Source organism: Colletotrichum lupini, chromosome 2 (genome assembly GCF_023278565.1).
Source record: "Colletotrichum lupini chromosome 2, complete sequence".
NCBI classification, from domain to species: Eukaryota; Fungi; Ascomycota; class Sordariomycetes; order Glomerellales; family Glomerellaceae; genus Colletotrichum; species Colletotrichum lupini.
The window spans coordinates 7,358,238-7,376,030 of record NC_064675.1 but is presented as its reverse complement, the minus strand read 5'-3'; the positions used below and the strand labels follow the sequence as shown (position 1 = coordinate 7,376,030).

The 17,793-nt window shown below is 46.1% G+C and overlaps 7 protein-coding genes across 7 annotated transcripts; 3 read left to right on the top strand and 4 right to left on the bottom strand.

The window, feature by feature from the left end:
* Positions 1-286: 286 nt before the first annotated feature.
* Positions 287-1,909, top strand: CLUP02_04556 (xaa-Pro dipeptidase; the record flags this gene model as incomplete). Its single annotated transcript, XM_049283567.1, has 5 exons — positions 287-985; positions 1,058-1,117; positions 1,168-1,545; positions 1,619-1,725; positions 1,780-1,909. 5 exons carry the CDS (start codon positions 287-289, stop codon positions 1,907-1,909), a joined length of 1,374 nt encoding a protein of 457 aa, XP_049140710.1.
* A 62-nt stretch (positions 1,910-1,971) lies between these two features.
* Positions 1,972-2,381, bottom strand: CLUP02_04555 (uncharacterized protein; the record flags this gene model as incomplete). Its single annotated transcript, XM_049283566.1, has 2 exons — positions 1,972-2,074; positions 2,137-2,381. 2 exons carry the CDS (start codon positions 2,379-2,381, stop codon positions 1,972-1,974), a joined length of 348 nt encoding a protein of 115 aa, XP_049140709.1.
* Positions 2,382-2,546: 165 nt separating this feature from the next.
* CLUP02_04554 (uncharacterized protein) lies at positions 2,547-3,201 on the bottom strand (the record flags this gene model as incomplete). The annotated part of the gene is made up of 2 exons (XM_049283565.1): positions 2,547-2,739; positions 2,804-3,201. The coding sequence occupies 2 exons, from the start codon at positions 3,199-3,201 to the stop codon at positions 2,547-2,549; spliced, it is 591 nt and encodes a 196-aa protein (XP_049140708.1).
* A 2,721-nt stretch (positions 3,202-5,922) lies between these two features.
* Positions 5,923-7,207, top strand: CLUP02_04553 (capsule polysaccharide biosynthesis protein; the record flags this gene model as incomplete). The annotated part of the gene is made up of 2 exons (XM_049283564.1): positions 5,923-6,494; positions 6,577-7,207. 2 exons carry the CDS (start codon positions 5,923-5,925, stop codon positions 7,205-7,207), a joined length of 1,203 nt encoding a protein of 400 aa, XP_049140707.1.
* A 167-nt stretch (positions 7,208-7,374) lies between these two features.
* Positions 7,375-9,929, bottom strand: CLUP02_04552 (uncharacterized protein; the record flags this gene model as incomplete). The annotated part of the gene is made up of 6 exons (XM_049283563.1): positions 7,375-7,966; positions 8,103-8,257; positions 8,330-9,057; positions 9,120-9,691; positions 9,783-9,811; positions 9,879-9,929. The coding sequence occupies 6 exons, from the start codon at positions 9,927-9,929 to the stop codon at positions 7,375-7,377; spliced, it is 2,127 nt and encodes a 708-aa protein (XP_049140706.1).
* A 111-nt stretch (positions 9,930-10,040) lies between these two features.
* On the top strand, positions 10,041-13,718 carry CLUP02_04551 (uncharacterized protein; the record flags this gene model as incomplete). The annotated part of the gene is made up of 12 exons (XM_049283562.1): positions 10,041-10,087; positions 10,146-10,224; positions 10,269-10,298; positions 10,420-10,500; positions 10,564-11,130; positions 11,189-11,904; positions 11,974-11,987; positions 12,110-12,308; positions 12,559-12,658; positions 12,719-12,948; positions 13,031-13,392; positions 13,462-13,718. 12 exons carry the CDS (start codon positions 10,041-10,043, stop codon positions 13,716-13,718), a joined length of 2,682 nt encoding a protein of 893 aa, XP_049140705.1.
* Positions 13,719-14,365: 647 nt separating this feature from the next.
* CLUP02_04550 (lactose permease) lies at positions 14,366-15,865 on the bottom strand (the record flags this gene model as incomplete). The annotated part of the gene is made up of 2 exons (XM_049283561.1): positions 14,366-15,751; positions 15,806-15,865. The coding sequence occupies 2 exons, from the start codon at positions 15,863-15,865 to the stop codon at positions 14,366-14,368; spliced, it is 1,446 nt and encodes a 481-aa protein (XP_049140704.1).
* Between the last annotated feature and the right edge of the window lie 1,928 nt (positions 15,866-17,793).

Sequence of the window (17,793 nt, the reverse complement as noted above, 5' to 3'; positions counted from 1 at the left end):
TCGGTCACTGGCAGCAAATGAATGTATCGGCTTCGGCTAGTGTGTCAATCACCCCAAACTCCTATTAATACCTACGAAGGAAGAACAAGGCTTCGGCCCGAAGTCGAGACCAAGGCTGGATTTTGGCCAGCAGTCCTAATCAAAGTAATATCTGCTTCTGAAAACCGAGAGTATTAGGGTAAGTATAAAGTAGGCGGGGTTTCTCAGCTCTCATCATCCTAAGTGCACTCGTTTCTTTGGTGAAACGCTCTCAGTTTTCTTTATTATACTTCACAACAACGCCATTATGCATGCGGAGGGGGCCCTCAACGGCCTGATAGGGAAGTATCCCGCCAAGGCACACGCATTACGCGTAGCTCAGTACATCCATGCTAAGATGCCTTACACAAACGGTTTTCTTTTTCTTACGGGGGCCCGAGAGGAATTCTACGATGATACAGACCTAGCGATTCCGTACCGACAGCTGAGGCCCTTCATGTACTTGACTGGTATTACCACTCCCAACTGCCATCTGATCTACGACATCAGAAAGGCTCATTTGACGCTCTTTGTCCCACCCATCGACCCCGAAGATATCATCTGGTCTGGATTGCCCCTATCGAACGAGGAAATCCTTGGCAAGTACGATGTTGACTCTGTGTTGTCCAACACAGAACTCCAATCATCATTAGGCTTCATCGGAAGCCAAGCATGCCAGCACGGGGCTGTAATATTCACCATCGGCGACCACCAGAGGCCTAGTGATAACTTTCCTACGGAAACGACAGTGGACTCGAGCCTACTCAAAGAAGCAATTGACGAGTGCCGAGTGATCAAAGATGATTACGAAATTGCTTTAATGCACGAGGCAAACATCATCAGTTCTATTTCACATCGAGCGGTGATCAAGTCCTTCAAGGAATGCAGAACCGAATCAGAGATTGATGGGGTGTTTCTGGGAGAAAGCACGAAACAGGGAGGAAAGGTTCAAGCCTATCCGAGCATTGTCGCAAGCGGGCGCACAGCGGCAAAGATGCACTACGAGAGCAACAATCAAAACCTCTATTAAAGTGTCAAGCCTAAGGATGTGGTCGTAGTGGACGCTGGAGCTGAGTGGAACTGCTATGGCGCCGACATTGTGAGCTTGTCTTCCTTACCTTTCTCCTGAATCCGACTAACACAAAACAGACTCGAACTCTTCCTATCTCTGGCAGATTTACCCGCGAATCACGCGCGATCTATGATATCGTGCTGGATATGCAACAACAATGCATTGCAGAATTGAAGGAAGGGGTGTTGTGGGATGATCTGCATGTATTGGCACACAAAGTTGCGATTGATGGTCTCCTAGCCCTTGGGATCTTGAAAGGGGACAAGGATGAGATTCTGAGAGAAAGAATCAGCACTGCTTTCATGTCCCACGGACTTGGCCATTTTCTGGGCATGGACACACATGATACCGGAGGTCAATGCGACATGACTGATGACAATCTCGATCCCATGTTCAAGTACTTGAGAGTCAGAAGACTTCTACCTGCGGGATGCATTGTCACGGTGGAACCAAGCGTGAGTTCCATTCCCACCTCCCGATTTCTCACAGAACTACGAAGTTTCCTTTCTCTGGAGCTAACACAACTAGATACGCTTTAACGAACATGTGATTCGGCCTCTTCTCCGTGATAGAAGACTCTCAAAGTTTATTAACGAAAAGGTATTGAACCGATATTGGGATGTTGGGGGCGTAAGGTGAGTTCTCAACAAGTCCCAATAGAACCTCGCGATGTTGAAACTGCCTCCTAGTATCGAAGATGACCTTCTAGTCACGGAGTCTGGCAGCATGAACTTAACAGATGTACCCAAAGATCCAGATGAATTGGAGAAAATCTTGTCAGGAGTGGCTGCAGACTCGTGGCCAGCCTTTGCCACCTAGGTTCTAAGTCAAATGATTCAATCATTTCAATCTAAGAACAGACTCATGTGGATTCAAAGGTACTAGTTGATGTCGGGCGAATGCCGGGAGAGTTCCGGGGCCCGAAAAGTCCGCAGTGGATCTGTGTCGCCGGGTCCAACTTCGGAGCCGTTCAGGCTCGGAACTCTAAAAGTTCCAGCAGAATGTAAGGAGGCGCACCGAGCATGTCCGAACAACCCATCAGTGACTTCAAAATCGCCCAAGAAGGCCCTGGGGCATACAGAATCAAGCTCAGGCTCGCGGGAAACGAGTATGTAAGGCGGATCCGTTTTCCATAAAATTGCGCTTTGGACTCTTGCGAGAACGTAATTATGACTATTTGCACAACTTTAACAGCTTCATTGATGGAGGTATGAGCAAGAAACTGTGTGCTAGCCTTTGTTGAGCCAATGACCCTGTGGCCGGTGTAGTATGCAAAATCAATAAAATTCATTTCTTTACGCCTGGTATCTTAGCCCGAGTTACAGTCATTCTACTCATTATAACAGAAGGAACCACCACCAAGTCCTCTTTGATACAATCGACTTGTGGACATGACCAAGTCGTAAATGCCGTGTCTAAACTAGCCGAGGCTAACCGAAACCCTTCCACCAACGATTTATGCGTATCTCTGGTCCATCTCATAACGGGCTGCGTTCGGGTCGTAGGTCTTGTTGGGTTCGTTGGAGGCGTACCCTCCAGTGTAACCAGTGCTTGGGTTGGCGGGAGCGTAGTTCCCGCGGGGCAGTGTGCCCTTGCGGAACTTGTGGTAGATGACGCTAGCATAAATGAGGAGACCAACGAAGGAAGCGCTGCAGAATCGAGGTTAATTTGTCATTCAATGGGAAAAAAGTCAGTTCGTTGGAAGCTGCTTACAGAATGACGATTGCGATAATGAAGGTAAATGCGCCGCCAGCACCGATGATGGTGAGGATGAACAAAATGACCCAGACCAGAGTTTGGATGACGTTGGAGACGAGGAAGAATTTCGGGCTGAGCGTGCGTCGGGAGCGCTTGACGATGCAGACGATGTCGAGAATCAAGCAGATAAGAATGATAACCATAATGACACAGAGGACACCAATGACCCAGCTTGCTGTTCTGTTGTCGTCGCCGTAGTCGTTCAGAGACTCCTTGTTAGAGGCCGCGAGGGCGATAGTTCCGGCGTAGAGAACGATCTCAAGAACCATGATCGCGATTCGAATGACCCAGAAGGGAATCAAGACGCGCTTGAGGAACGGCGAGCTATCGCCGATGATGTATGCTTGAGTCATTTTGTCGGTGTTCGTAGTTGACGTGTTGTAGGTATCTGGTCGATTGCCGGGAGGGTTGTGTGTATTATCGTCAAGTGAACACGAGACCAGTCTTCAGTTTCTAGACGTAAGGTATTCGATGACAACAATAACGCATTGCCAAATGTCGTGAGAGACTCTTGCGCCTTAAGTAAAATTTGACGATGACCACGGCACTCGAAGGATTAAACCCCTTGGACCAACAGCGCCGCACTTGCGTCTCGCTTACAGTTGGAATGTCTTAGTTGCGTTGGGCCGGCGCGCCACAGCCCCTATTGTTTTGGTCGCCTTGGTCCTTGGCGACACAGCCCTAATTAGACTCTACAGGCCTGCAAAGTAACCTTAAGATAGTCCAACACGCCCAGCAGCTCCCCCAAACATACTCTGAGTGGCTGGAATTGCCCTGTGTTGCCTGTTTCATGGGGCCGAAAGCAAGGTGAATCCTGACTGCCAGGGATCTCGGCTGACAACAAGCGCCTGTTGGTGCGTCCCCAAGTGGCATAGCCCCGGATCAGCTCGTAGATCCCTGGCTTCTTTGCGTCTTTTACAGTTTTACCACCTATTCTCGACAACCAGCACACCAAAGTTCCCGATCTCGGGCCTAGCGAATGTCGCTGCCTGTGGTGGAGATCCTCTGGCCTGTTGGGCTGACAGGGTGTGAGACTGTACGACTGTGCCCCTCGTACCATTCCTAGACCGTCATTCGCAGATCTCTGTATGAAGTCATTTCCATGCCGCACCGCTAACCGCCGAGACTTGAAAGAAGCCATTACGAGATTTGTCTTGGGAGCTGCGGCACTGCGAAAATGGGGCCGATTTTTAGCTCGGGCTACCTGCACGATTTCCATTCCTTGACCCTGCGCCCGAAATTGCTAACGGCAGCGCCGTTTTGGGTCTCCTCCTCAGGCAGTCACGATGTCTTGGTGAGGCGCGATGCGTCGCACACGATCTTATGGTAAAATACGCTATGGCACTGTTTAGTTTCCGATCATGACAGTGGCGTCAGCTACATTGGCAAAGCGGGAAGTGGTGAGATTTGTCCTCATGAAGAGCAACGCTGTAACATCCGGGCGATACTATGCGCCTCTCGAAAATTGAGATTTTAATCTTCATTCTGGGATGAAGCGAAGCAATGATCGAGCTGAGAGCCTAGCAGTCGCTCCACCAGAAAAGAGAATGGGAATGTTCCATAGGGGTATCCCCTAATCTACTTCGCCGTCCATACACAAGGCGAGCAGGGGTTGATCTCTTCTCGGGCACGCGTGAGAAAGCCAGCTAGTGAGCCAGTGGTCCCAGTAGCCCACCTTAGCTAAAAGCCATACGAACGGATGGCTTGACTGAAGCCACCCAAATGCCAACAGAACCTTAATTTTTATTTCCCTAAAAATCTCCTCTTGAAGGTCGCTCAGCCCTGTTTGCCTGGCCCACGTTCAATACCTAGTTCTATTGCATCCTCATTAGTTGGACAGTCACACTTGCTTGAATGGAAAGTGAATCACCTCACTCAACATGAAGCGATCTCGAATCCATCGGGACATTGAGTTCGTGTGCACATTTACATAACGTCCCGGTTGAGAACCGCCAAAATGTGATCGATCGGCTTGAGCCAGGGTTGAGATCTTGGCAGTATCTTACCTCAGCCACGAACTCGTGGCTAACACCGATCCTCCCCGACGTACTGGGGCTGGGTATCTGGAGTCAACAGAGTACGAAAATTTGAGAGCTACCGTGAATGACGGCATCTCACCTGCCCAAAAGGATCGATACGGACAAGGCAATTGGGCCACTGCATTGTGAGAAGTCCTTCAGCGCTAGATTCACTGACTCAGGAGGTGATCTTCTGATGTGAAATCTCTACGAGTTTATTGTTTGCAACATCCGTCTAGATCATGAAGGTTGAGACATGGGACTCAGTATTGCCTCAAGCGTACGGAGAAACCACATCATCGATGGGCTCCGTGAAAAACAAACCTTGAGGAAATGGAACGCAGAAATGTCGAGATCACCGCCATTTGACGGCTTTAGATTGGTGTGATATGAGGATTCGGAGACTTCATTTATCGAGAATGGATCACATTGAATGCTTTCTTGTCATCACTTATCAAGTCGGCGATTCGATGGATGTGTGCTCAGAGATTACCCATACATGCTGCTGTCACAAAAAGCGGGCCCACTCAATGTGGGCAGCATTAACCACATCCATATCTCGTGACAGCTGCTTACGTCGTAAACAGGTGCAGTGAGACCCGCCATCGCACAACCCAAACACGAATCAAAACAACCCAAATGTCGGCCGAGTCCAGGGCCAACCAACCGATTATTGACTCTTATGTCATCCTACCAACCCAGGAAACAAACTCGCTCTCACCTCCATTTGCTTTGTGCACGAATGTCCACGTTTCCTGTCAGTCAGACTTGGCTACGTCCTGCATCTCATCTTTGTCAGCGCTACAGTCAGATACCGAGAACGCCATTGGTGCATTGATTTTCCGTCGAACGCCAAATGTGATGGACAGTGGAGATCCATCAATGGCTTCTCGTCAATGTAAGCGCTACAGGTTGCGGTTCTTGCTCCGTGCAACACAGTAGCAGTCCAAACCAACGGGAGTAGAAGTATTTAAGACGCCTCAGTATCAGTCGTTCAATATTGCCTAAGAACTGTGACCTTCAAAGCTCCATGTCTCTTGTTACTCACACTTCACAATGTCTTCACCAAAGTTCCAGATCCCGCCAGAGTTCGAATCAAAACTCCGTCATGTCGAACCTCTCGACTCGCGCTCCGATCAGGAGATTCTCAAATCTTTGAAATGTCCTCTGCCAGTCACTTCAGAAAAGAACATCTGGGCCTTTTGGGATTCTGGCCTCGACAACCTTCCAAGCTGGGGCCAGCGCAACATTATCAACTGGGCTCGACTCTGCGGTCCGGAATGGGCGATTCGCGTTTTGGACGACGTCCCAGACTCTCCAAACAATGCCTTAAACTGGGTCAAGGAAGACCAACTACCCGAGGCCTATATTGCACACAAGATGGATGGGCCCCGTGTGCGGACTGGTCCCCACAGTGCAGACTTCCTTCGCGGTATTTGTCTTTACCAATATGGCGGTGCTTGGGTGGATGTAGGCACCATCCTCGTTCGGTCCATAGACTATCTCTGCTGGAAGAAACTTGAGGACCCAAACAGCCCTTACCAGGTTTCCGCCCCTTGGATGTACTCGAACGTCGTAGCCAACCATTTCATTGCAAGTCGCAAAGGTGACATGTTCATCAAACACTGGTAAGTCCGAATCAGTATCGGAGCTCAACAATACGGCACGACTGCGGCTTTGGTTGCGGGGGAGAGCTAATTCGCTATCAAGGCACGATGTTTTCATGGAGATTTGGAAGGGCCGCAACAGCTCCGATGGCATTTTCGAAAACCCTCTCGTCTCCTTCGCACAAAATATGAACGCCGATGCAGTCGAAGCTCGGAACTTCAAATGGAACTGGAGCGCTCCTCTCCCAAAGGTACTGGAGTACATTGCTCAAATCGTGTGCTGGATCAGAGTTGCTGCGGTCAAAGAGCCTAACGGCGGCTTTGATGGCGTCGATTACTTCGACAAGAAAATCCTTCTCCACGACTCGCTGTACGAAGACTGGCCGGCAGAAGCCATCATCGGTTGGAATGGTGAGGACCTCTTCGACCTCTTCTCAGTCCGATTAGATGCCGATCCAGAGTCTGAAGAATACAAGAAGGCTTATAACGTCGTATGGACGATCTTGACTACATCGACTATGCAGAAGGTCACCCACGCCGCAGGCATGACCGCAACCAACGCATTGGGGACTTTGTGGGACATGAAAGAGAATGAGAACAGGGACCGTGAACCTGGAACTTTTGCAGAGTTGCTGCGGTATGGAAGCGTTCATTTTGAACAAAATCGAGAGATTGAGTATATCACGCCGCCGAAGGCTGATTTTGTGTTGGAGAAGGGTGTACTCGAGCCATGAGGGTGTTTTTAGATTTATCAGGCTATTTCAGTAGGAGAACAGTCGGTTTCCTACAGCGCAATATTAGTTGAGACTAATTACAAGATTCAATCAAAGTAGAAGGAGTCATTCTGGGCCCCTTCATAAACGGTGTGATGATCATGGAAATTTGACAAAAGATTAATCACCTAATGAAAATGCATGTCGGCGTAATATGCGTCCCACGAAAACCAATCGAATGTCGCATCAAACGGTCTTTTTCGACCTCGCAAATCGGCTGTGGATGAAACTTCAGGGCCGCTGCTTGCAGATCCGAGAATCTGTCGCGTATCAAGCCCCAGAGATGGCCCAGATGTGAAAATGTCAGCCGGCAGCCACTTGAGGAAATTTCCGATGTCTAGCCCATCCCCCAAAGTGAAGTCATCAAGAGTGCCTTGTGAGAGGCCGGGGAGGCTATCTCCTGCTGCCACTTCCTCGACATTCGTTTCAGCCCGACTATGTAGTGGGGGCCATGAGGAATCAAGGGTTTTGTTAATGGTTGCATGGCGATGTCGTATGTGTCTCCGAGCTAGTTCGAGGAACACAAACGCTACATTCTCCAAACGAGAGCATAAAACCGCGAGAAGCTGCATCTGATCTCTCATGCTCGAAAAATAGGAAACAGTTGTAGCAAGGAGACCAAGGTCATGGTCGATTGTCGCTGAGGCTTGGAACGTGGAGCTGTGGACTAGGTTCTCGAACACCACAAAGAATGGTATGAAAGGATAGTACAATAGATGCCTGTTGCCTTTGTTAGAAGGGATCATGGACGTAGGTTCGAGATCCGCTGAAAAAGTCTTACCAAACAACTCCGTTATAAACGGAAGACCAATTAGAGACAATTGAAGGTAGTATGAATAGAGCCTCTCTTGCGCACTCTAAACGTTGATTGGAGGAAGGCTTGTCTCCTTTGAGAAGAACAATCACGACATGGAGGTACTGGAATCTCAGACTATTGAGGCCCAAGGACATTTCCTTCAACTGAGTCGGCTCAAGGAGGTGCCTATCTGCGTCCATTATTTTATCCAAAATCTGTAATTTGCACAGCGTAAGTGGAAGGAAATGATTCGACGCGGATGTAATTTCATCCTTTCATTGACGTACCTTTTTCGTTTGATTGGACCATTCTTCGAGCTGCAGCTTGATAGTCTCCCTCGAGGGTGGCGAAGAACCTGGGGCCAGCGTATCGACGACTGAGCCCATGATCCTGGCTAACTTAATACCCCTGATGAAGAAGTGTGCTCCAAACTCAGACGGACGAGCAGCCGGTGGTGCACTGCTGAAATCCGAATCGAGATGTGGTTGGAACTTGAGCAGATAGCTGAAATCAGGCAATGGAACCTCTTGGTAGAGTTTCATCGGAAGGAACGGGGATCGACCAAATGCAAGGGCACACGACTTATCCAATACGAAAAGAAGCCAAAACATCGAGAGACTTCGCTGATAGGATTCAACATCTCTAGGCGTTGGCAAATGTAAGCCGAGAGCCTCTGCTTGGCGACAAGCATGGCCGACCAGCATCCACGACAAGTTCGGAGAGGCGTAGTCCTCGCCATGAACAGCCAGCAGAGCTAATGCTTGGACATTAACTTGTCGTGGTTCCAAGAATATGCGGCTGTCGTTCAAGGCGATCCGCATGTTCTGGCGAAATCTCGCAGCTTCTTCTCCATGGTCTTGTTTCTCTGGAGAAACTTGAGCTAACATGATGTAGTTGAAATAGACCAACCAAGCCTTCTGAGAGACTTTATCAGGATTGAAGACTATCTGCTTCAGAAGCTCCTCTGAAGGTGTGACAAAGAATGGCTCGCCTTTTGGCGCGTGTTCTAAAAAGGCTAGAAACGTCGATGTCTATCAGCACACGGCCCGGTCGTGGGATCAAGGACCTAAAACTTACTTCCAATAAGCTTGTAGCCTATGGCTCTGGAAGGTACATGGAGCCCTGACATATGTGAGTTATGCCCGGGCTCAAGTGTCGCGGTAGTCAGGGACGTTGATAGAAACTGGAGCTCAGACTGAGCGTCCGCCTCTTGCCGAGACGAAGGACCAGGTATTCCAGGCGTGGACCGGAGGTTTTCAGTTGCCTCTCTAACGAAAGAGAAAGAATGAGACTCGCCAATGAACAGCTTCGGAACCCGAGAATCGGTTTGACTGCTCGCCTGGTTGGCCCGCGACGGCGTCTGAGCATCGCTTTCCGATTTCTTCTCGGATGCAGCTCGCAAGACAGCCTTTTCCACCAACGAAGCTAAGCGGTCAAGTTTGTGTTCTATGCTGCAAAGTCGAGATTCTACCGTGAGATCAATTTGTGTGACTGCTGGCTGAGGCGTTGGCTCGTTGCTCTGAGTTCCTGGTTGTCCTTGGGTTGGCACCGAACTAGGCTGGCTTTGAGTTGGGGCAGACTTAAGGCGATCGCGAGAATAGTTGCAAGGCCCAGGCCACGGAAGGCATGCACTGCACTTTGGCAGTTCCCTGGAGCACCTTTGTCTGTTAGTCTAGACACAAAGTTTTCATCTCTTCGGAACATGTTGCTAGCAATAAGTCGGACTAGTAATAGAAGTACCTGAACTTCTTCTGCCGGCAATAATCACACTAGAAGATGTCGAGTCTGTCAGTGAGAAGCCACCAATGACGATGGATCGGTATTTTGAAAGCTCACTGCAAAACGAGCCACCTGAGTGCCCTGCACAGGATTGTTACTTGAGTTCATCGTAATCGATCTTGAAAGGGACACGGCTATGAATCCCGTAACAAGTAGGATTCATCCAATGAAATTTGAAAGCGGAGAACGAGTCGGCTGATTAGTAATGATAACCTTCTCATGAATTGTGGTGGTGCTGACAAGTACGATAGAAGTGGTGAGGGATGGTCGCTAACAGTGAACTTATTTCCCGAACAAGGTATGATGCTGACACTCCGACTTCAGCCAATCAACGAGCAAAATTTCGGACAGTGTCCGCCTTGCCCAATCTTCCATGGCAATAATCCTCCGGAATACCTCCGGGGTCAACTAATCACATCGGGAGCGTTAGACACTGTTTGCTTTTAGCGCATCCAACCCGGAGAAATCACGATATCCGTGAGTAAAGCGAAGGTCCGACTAAGTAAACCAGTAGCTCAGCTCGGCTTGAATGCTGGATGGGAATATAGCTTGTGGTACTTGAAACAATGGAAGAGTATAAGATGAAGGGAAACACTAGTCTTCTTCGTCCCTTGAGCTCGTGTTCTGCCGGAATCAAAGTGGACACACTACTCCTTCTAGCACAACTCAGACTAAGATCGTTCGCAATCCAATGCAACTTTATCGAACACGCTATATCGAAGTCATTACCAGTAAACACTAGATGGAATCCATGTATCAAGGCGACATATCACCAAACACGCGAAGGACGCCAGATACCCAAGATATGGCCCGAATTTCAGCCTCCATCGCAATTATTGGTGCTGGACCCTGCGGTCTGACATTCGCACGCTTACTGGAGAAGAACAACATAGACTTTGTGGTCTTTGAGAAAGACGTCGACTCGACTCCCACGCCGATGTACCAGGGTGGGACCCTTGATCTTCATGGCCCCTCCGGACAGCAGGCGCTCAGAAGTGCAGGACTCTTCGAAAGGTTCAGTAAACTCGCGCGGTGGGATGCTACGAAGTTTGTTGTTCAGGACTCAACGTGCACAATGAAAGCCGAGTTCGGTCAGGATCGCGACGCTCCTGAGATTGACCGTTTCCAATTGCGTCAACTTCTGTTGGACTCAATTCCATCTCATAAGGTGCGATGGGGGCATGGCGTCAGGACAATTGAGAAGGGCTCAGGCTCGGATTGGGTTATCAAATTCACGAACGGCACCTCTGCATCCGGGTTCCAGCTCATTGTTGGCGCTGACGGTGCGTGGAGCAAAGTTAGGCCTTTGGTGAGTAAATCTTGCGTATGCCATATCGCTCTTGTATCAGCTCTCTAACATCACGTAGCTCACTACGGCACGGCCTGAATACTCTGGGAAGATGTTCATCGAGGGTCGGCTGTCGCACAACAACCCAAGTTACTCTGCCGCACTGGAACTGTCAGGAACCGGCAATATGATGGCTTTGGGAAACGGACGAACAGTCTCGGTGCAACAGGTGTCCGATCGGTCGTATCGAGTCTACGTGGGCTTGGTGGCCCCGGAGAACCTGACAAAGACCACACTCGATATGGCTGATACAGAGGCCACACGACAAAAGCTTCTTTCTTCGCCACAGTTCTTTGCGGATTTTGCTCCCGAATTACAAAACTTCATTTCCAACGCCGAAGGTCCTTTTCGGCCCTGGCATCTTTACCGCATGCCCGTATCCTCCGTCAACTGGGATCGTGTTCCAGGCATAACTCTTCTTGGCGACGCCGCGCATGTGTCGACACCATTCGTAGGTGAAGGGGTCAACATGGCTATGTATGACGCCCTCAAGCTCGCCGAGAGCATCGCCAAGCACGGGGTTGCTGTTCTTACTGAGAAAGCGCAGCGCGCATCTAAACTTGAGGAAGCCATCAAAGAGTACGAAACGGAAATGTTTGGCCGCGCTCAAGACTTTATCAAGCGCTGCATCATGAGTGAGGAGGTATTCTTTGCTGAGGACGGAGCTCAGCAGTTCGTCAACATGATCAGCCAAGCTGTCGAATTCCAGCATCAAGGACTCTTTAGAGAAGAGAAGTGAGCCCGTGCTAGACGTGTGCTGTGCTGAGCAACTGATCAACATCTGTCTGTATTTTGGGGCTTAAGTCAACGTGTTGGAGGTGACCCCAGATAGAACCAATAACTTTTCCGCTCTTCTTTTCACGCTACTAGTAACCTCAAGTCTCTTTATATTTTACCCCTCACCCTAGACTCTGACAGCGCCGGGCACCGGTTCTCGTAGGAATCTTCCCAGAATATGCTACGCTAGTCGTGTGTTTTCAGATATTGACTGGAGTCAAATTGAATAAACACAGGCAGCTTTCAAAGATCCTGACAACGAGCGGGGACGCAGTATCTGAAACTAGACTGCGTGAACAGGTGTGGCGTTCACAAGGAGGCGTGGAGTTTTCGGCCGAAATCTGTCCGGGATTGACTTCTTGGTAAGATCGAGCGCAGCAGCCAGCAAGGTGGGCGGCGACCCTCAATAGTCGATCAAAAGAATGAACAAGGATTACGGATTGATGAAATGCCCGTCGGATAGATAGTTTCCCGATATTTGTCTTAAACTGGTTCAAGTTTATATAACGGCAAAGCCCTCAAGATCTGAGTTCGCCCAATAAGTGATTCAAGCTCTATGCTTAACTTCGATTAACTTCATTCAACTTTGGAAATACTAACAATTATCATGAGTACCATCGTCGTCGCAGGAGGAACTCGTGGGATCGGTCGAGCTATTGCTGAGGCTATCAATCGCAAGGGTGGCTACCGCGTCAAGATACTGAGCAGATCTGTAAGCTTTTACTACTATCGGCCAAGCTCGGCAAATGGATTAGATGCTAAGTTGATTCAGGCCAATCCGGCTCTCCAAGAGGAGACGGGCATTGAGGTCATTCAAGTTGACTACAACAGCGTCTCAGAGTTAACAAAGGTCTTCGACGACAACGAAGTCGACACAGTAATCTCAACCCTGTTCGTGACTTCAGATGGCTCTCCTCAGGTGAACATGATACGTGCCGCTGAAGCCTGCGTCCATACGAGGAGATTTATTCCAAGCGTGTGGGGAATTCCATACTCAAGGGAGTAAGTCGTACATATCTATCTCGTGTTTGCTACCACTCCTCCGAAAGAAATCCCGACCTTGAGGACAGCATGTCTGACGAAGATCTTCTAGTCAAGTAACCGAGAGGCAGATGACTATCGGCCAATCGAAGCTCGACGCAGTGGAAGACCTCGAAAATTCCTCTCTGGAGTACACTTTGTATTACGTCGGCTACTTCCTTGACTTTTGGGGGTACCCACGGGTTAAAACATACCAGATACAAAATATTATCGTTGTCGACATCGAGAACAACAGGGCCGCCATTCCTGGCAAAGGTGATACCCCCGTTACCTTCACGCATACCTTAGATGTCGCGGAATTTGTGGTAGCAAGCTTAGAGCTCCCCAAGTGGGAAAGGGAGAGTTATGTTATCGGCGAGAATGTGACGTGGAACGAATTTCTGCGAATCGCGGAGGAGGTCAAAGGTAAACAAGTGAACTATCAATCATGCTTTCTCATGGTCTTGTGAAATTGCTTACACACTCTTTCTTTAGGCGTCAAGTTTGAAGTAACCTACGACGATATCGACTTTCTCAAATCTGGGAAGATCACCGAGTTGCCATCTCATCCATCCCTGTACGGTGTGATGCCAAAAGATCAACTTCAGGCACTTTTCGCCACCTTTGGTATCTGGTTTGAAGAAGGGCTGTATCATCTGGAGCCGGGAACAACTCTCAATCAGTTATTTCCAGTTATCAAGGCGCGAACTGTCAAAGAAGTCATCCAGGCCGGGTGGGGTCAGAAGAGCTGAAGGCGGCAGAGACTGTTAATTATCTTGTCTTGCTTCATCTTTCTACTAGGCGGTCCGATGAACATAAAGCTTTTCAGAGGTTCAAAAGTGGACACATGATATGATGCGGGAATCTTGACTACATTAAGGTTTGAGGATCTACTCGCCTGAATCTTGTACCACGAGGCCTTCTGAAATTTTACTGGACGTCAATTAAAATTGAATCTGAACTACCTTATTCCCAAGCTCATTTCTTCAAATTCATGCACCAAAGGGCCAGTCTGAGGAACATAGAGATTAGTGATACAGCCGAGACACGGATGAATTTTTCACCATTTGGGTGATGGGTGATTAGTGATCACCAGGTCCTCGCTGAGTGGAGCCATCTCAAGACGATTCCCGAACAAAAGGAAGTATAGGCATAACAGCGTCACGGGCTGGGAGAAAGGTCGATAGGGAATAAATTATTGTAGAGAATCTGCGAGAATTTAAGTCACAGCAGCAGCCTTGGACTCAAAGAGATTTATAGGAATTACAACTTTATCACCTCAAAATGTGACTGTAGGATACAAATGTAATACAGTATTATCGAGCCAGGTTCTTCGTTCTCCGTGACTGCATGAACTACAAAACTCTACACATCCACTCAGCCCAACGTTGTCGCTTAGTTAGACCTTCTCCGTACCCTCCGCAAAACCAATCTCGACATGTTTAACGCCATCCTTTCCAATGGTTGTTGTCGTATCCATGGTCGGTCCGTCAAAAAGGAGAGCAATTTCTTCCAAAGAAGGGCCCTTGGTCTCTGGGTAAACAAACCACAAGACGATAATCTCGATAAGAACCCAAGGGATGAAGATGGTGTAGAATTTCCAAGCCAATTTGTCAAGACCAATGGGGACAACGTAGGTTGAAATGAGAGAGAAGCATGTGGAGAACAGCTGGAAACAAGCTGTACCGCGCATACGGAGGCTGTAAGGAAGAATCTCGGTGATGTACAATACCAAGTTGCCATTGAGACCCAGGTTGTAGGCAGGAGAAAAGAGGTAGAGAAACGCAACGACTGCTCCACCAGCGGCCTTATTTGACTCGTTGTTTGCAAAGACGGCACTGCCAGCCGTGATGCAAATCAGGCAGACAAAAACGGCGGACAGGGAGCTGATGAACAGTGTTTTGCGACCAAGTTTGCCAGGAAGTGTCGCAAAGTACAGCGCAGAAAGCCAAGAGAGGATCTGTTGGGTGGCATTGATGAGCGTCTGTTCCATGGAAGACTTTAACCCCACGGAAGATAGAATGCTGCTCAAGTAGTACGAGACGAAGGCGTTACCACTCATCTGGGCTATAAACGAAGTCCAGAGAATGATAAATAGTCGCTTGCGGTTTCCAGGCGTCCTGATGAGCTCGAGGTAATTTTGGATCCAGCTGCCTCGGTCGATTGTACGCTCGTATGCGAGAGTGCTCTGGATTTCTTCATATTCAAACTGGACGAGCGCGTCATGTTCGTCACCTTCGGCATGGTACTTGGCCAAGAAAGCCAAAGTCTCCTCGTTGCGATCCTTAGAAGCGAGCCAACGCGGACTCTCCGGAACGAAATACAAACCCAGAAGCTGGATGATAGATGGAAGACTCTGGATGGCCGATGGAATGCGCCACGACCATGTCGAATCGATGCGAAAGCTCGCAAAGGTTGTCCATGCCGCCACAATGGCACCGAGAGAGTATGAGGTGTTGAATAGCGCGGTTGCGGTGGCCCTGTGTGCCGGGTGGGCAATCTCTGTGATCAACGGGGCGCCTGAAGCTCCAAGAAATACGGTGCCGCATCCGAGAATACCACGAGCGACGACGAACATGGCGAGGTTCTGAGCTGAGGCTTGGACTGAGGAGCCGATGATGCATAGAGTTGCACCGCATGCCAGACCAATCTTACGACCAAATCTATCGCTGACGAAAGAGAGAAACGGGATAGCGCAGAGACCTCCGATAGGATAGGCAGCGTTGAAGAGACCAAGGGTGGAACCTTTGGGTTCTCCAAAGTAGTTTCGCCAGTTCTCGACCGACTACAGGCCGTTCATCATGGACCCGTCAAAACTAGGCGTCCTTTGTAAGCATACGATACTACCGAGGGTCCGATATAGCGTGCTCATACCCTTGGGTACAGCGCTGATACCCATACAAATAAATCAAATATAAGGTTCGTATTTAATTATTTAGCTTATTTCTCGCGCTATATTTAATTATTTAATAATTAATTAATAAATTTAACTAATTTCTTAATTAGGAATTGAATAAAGCTATTACGAAAGTCCTTATAGTACTAATTTATAGACTTTACTTCGATTAGCTCTTTTAATTAAAAAATTAACCTTTTATTTCTATAGTACTACTACGAAGCTAGTTTTTAAGATATTAAACCTCTTTTAGTATAAAGGATCTTATTAATAATCGTTATAAAGTTAAAGTTAACTTTATAAAGCTAAATATCCTCTCGTAGTTTATTATTATTATAGGGATTATAAAAATATTAAGTATAAGCTTATTTAACGTTAAATAGGTTAGCTAATAATTAATCTACTATTAAATTAAGTTAAGGACCGGCTAAGGGATAATTTATAAATAATATTAATTAAGCTTAGGTACGTAGTTAATTATTACGTTTATTATTTAAAATATTAATTATTATTAATACTATGAGTTTTTTATAATACTTTTTAGAATTATAAGGGTATTAAAAGTAGTTTATAACTATCGTAATAAAGGAGGAGGACTTAAATAATAAGGAGGAGGAGGACTTATTATTTTATTTATATACTATCTTTATTAATAATCGTAAAGTCCTTTTTTCATATTAAATAGCTAGTAGCTCTACTCGGGCGTATTTTACTTCTTTTTTAACTATTTTAATCCTTATTTAAAATAAAGAATAATTACTATAGCGTAGAATAAAGAGTTACTTAACTTAATATAATATTTATTAAGGACTTACTAAGTATTAATAATTAATAGTTAGAAGTATTTTTATAAGTTAAAATTATTATTAAAAAGTAGCTTTACTTACTCCTTAAGTATATACTTAAATTAAATATAATAAGGGATATTACTTAAGGTTAGAGGTTAAAAAAGAGGTTAGGATATAAATTAATAATAAGCTAATTATTAACGAGGTAGTATTATTTATATTAATTACGATTACGACGCTATAATTTAAAAAGCCGTAAGATCTATTTCTTTTTTCAAAAGTTTATTATATAACTTCTTTTACTCCTCGAGACGGTTAATAAAGTACTTAAGACCTACTATTACTTTTTATAAATAGCTATAACTATTTCCTTTACCCTAGCCTTAGTATTTTATTATTTAAAAATACAGTAGCTTAAGTACTACCTTTAGCTCGGCTAGTAATTATTAGTTGTTATTATTAAAAACGTCCTTAATAAGGATCCGTTATTTTAAATCTTTATAAGCTTAACTAGTTATTAAGAAAGTATAAATCTGCTTTTTTTTTATAAAGAGCGCTATATTATAAAGTATATTAAATTCTACTTTATATCGTTATTAAGCGTTAATATAAGCTCTTATAATAACTCCTTAAAAAGAGTAAATATATTATTCTTATTAGTCTTATTATTAACCTCGAAAAAGGCTTTATATTATTAAAGTAATAAGTAAATAAATTTAATAACGTTCCGAAGCTTATTAATAGGGCCCCTTATGTACTAAAGGTTAAGATTTTTTTGAAATTACTTAGTATTAATTAATATATTTAATTCTTATTTAAATACTTTTTTATTATTATTAAATAAAAAGGCCTTACTAACGAGGTTAAGAATATAACCGTAATACTTTATCCTTCAGTTAAGAATATCTTTTTAAGTATAGGTATAAGATAATATAGAATATAAGTAACCTAGGTAAGTATTATTATTTAAAGTATTATTATAAATAACTATTCTAATTTAATTACCTAATTCTTAGTTATTTATTACCGATTTTATAATCTAGGTAATATTAGCCCTATTATAAGTATTATAATATTATTATAGAGTAATAAGGTATTATACTTATTACTTAGTATAATTTAAAAAGTAAGTAAAGACGGTAA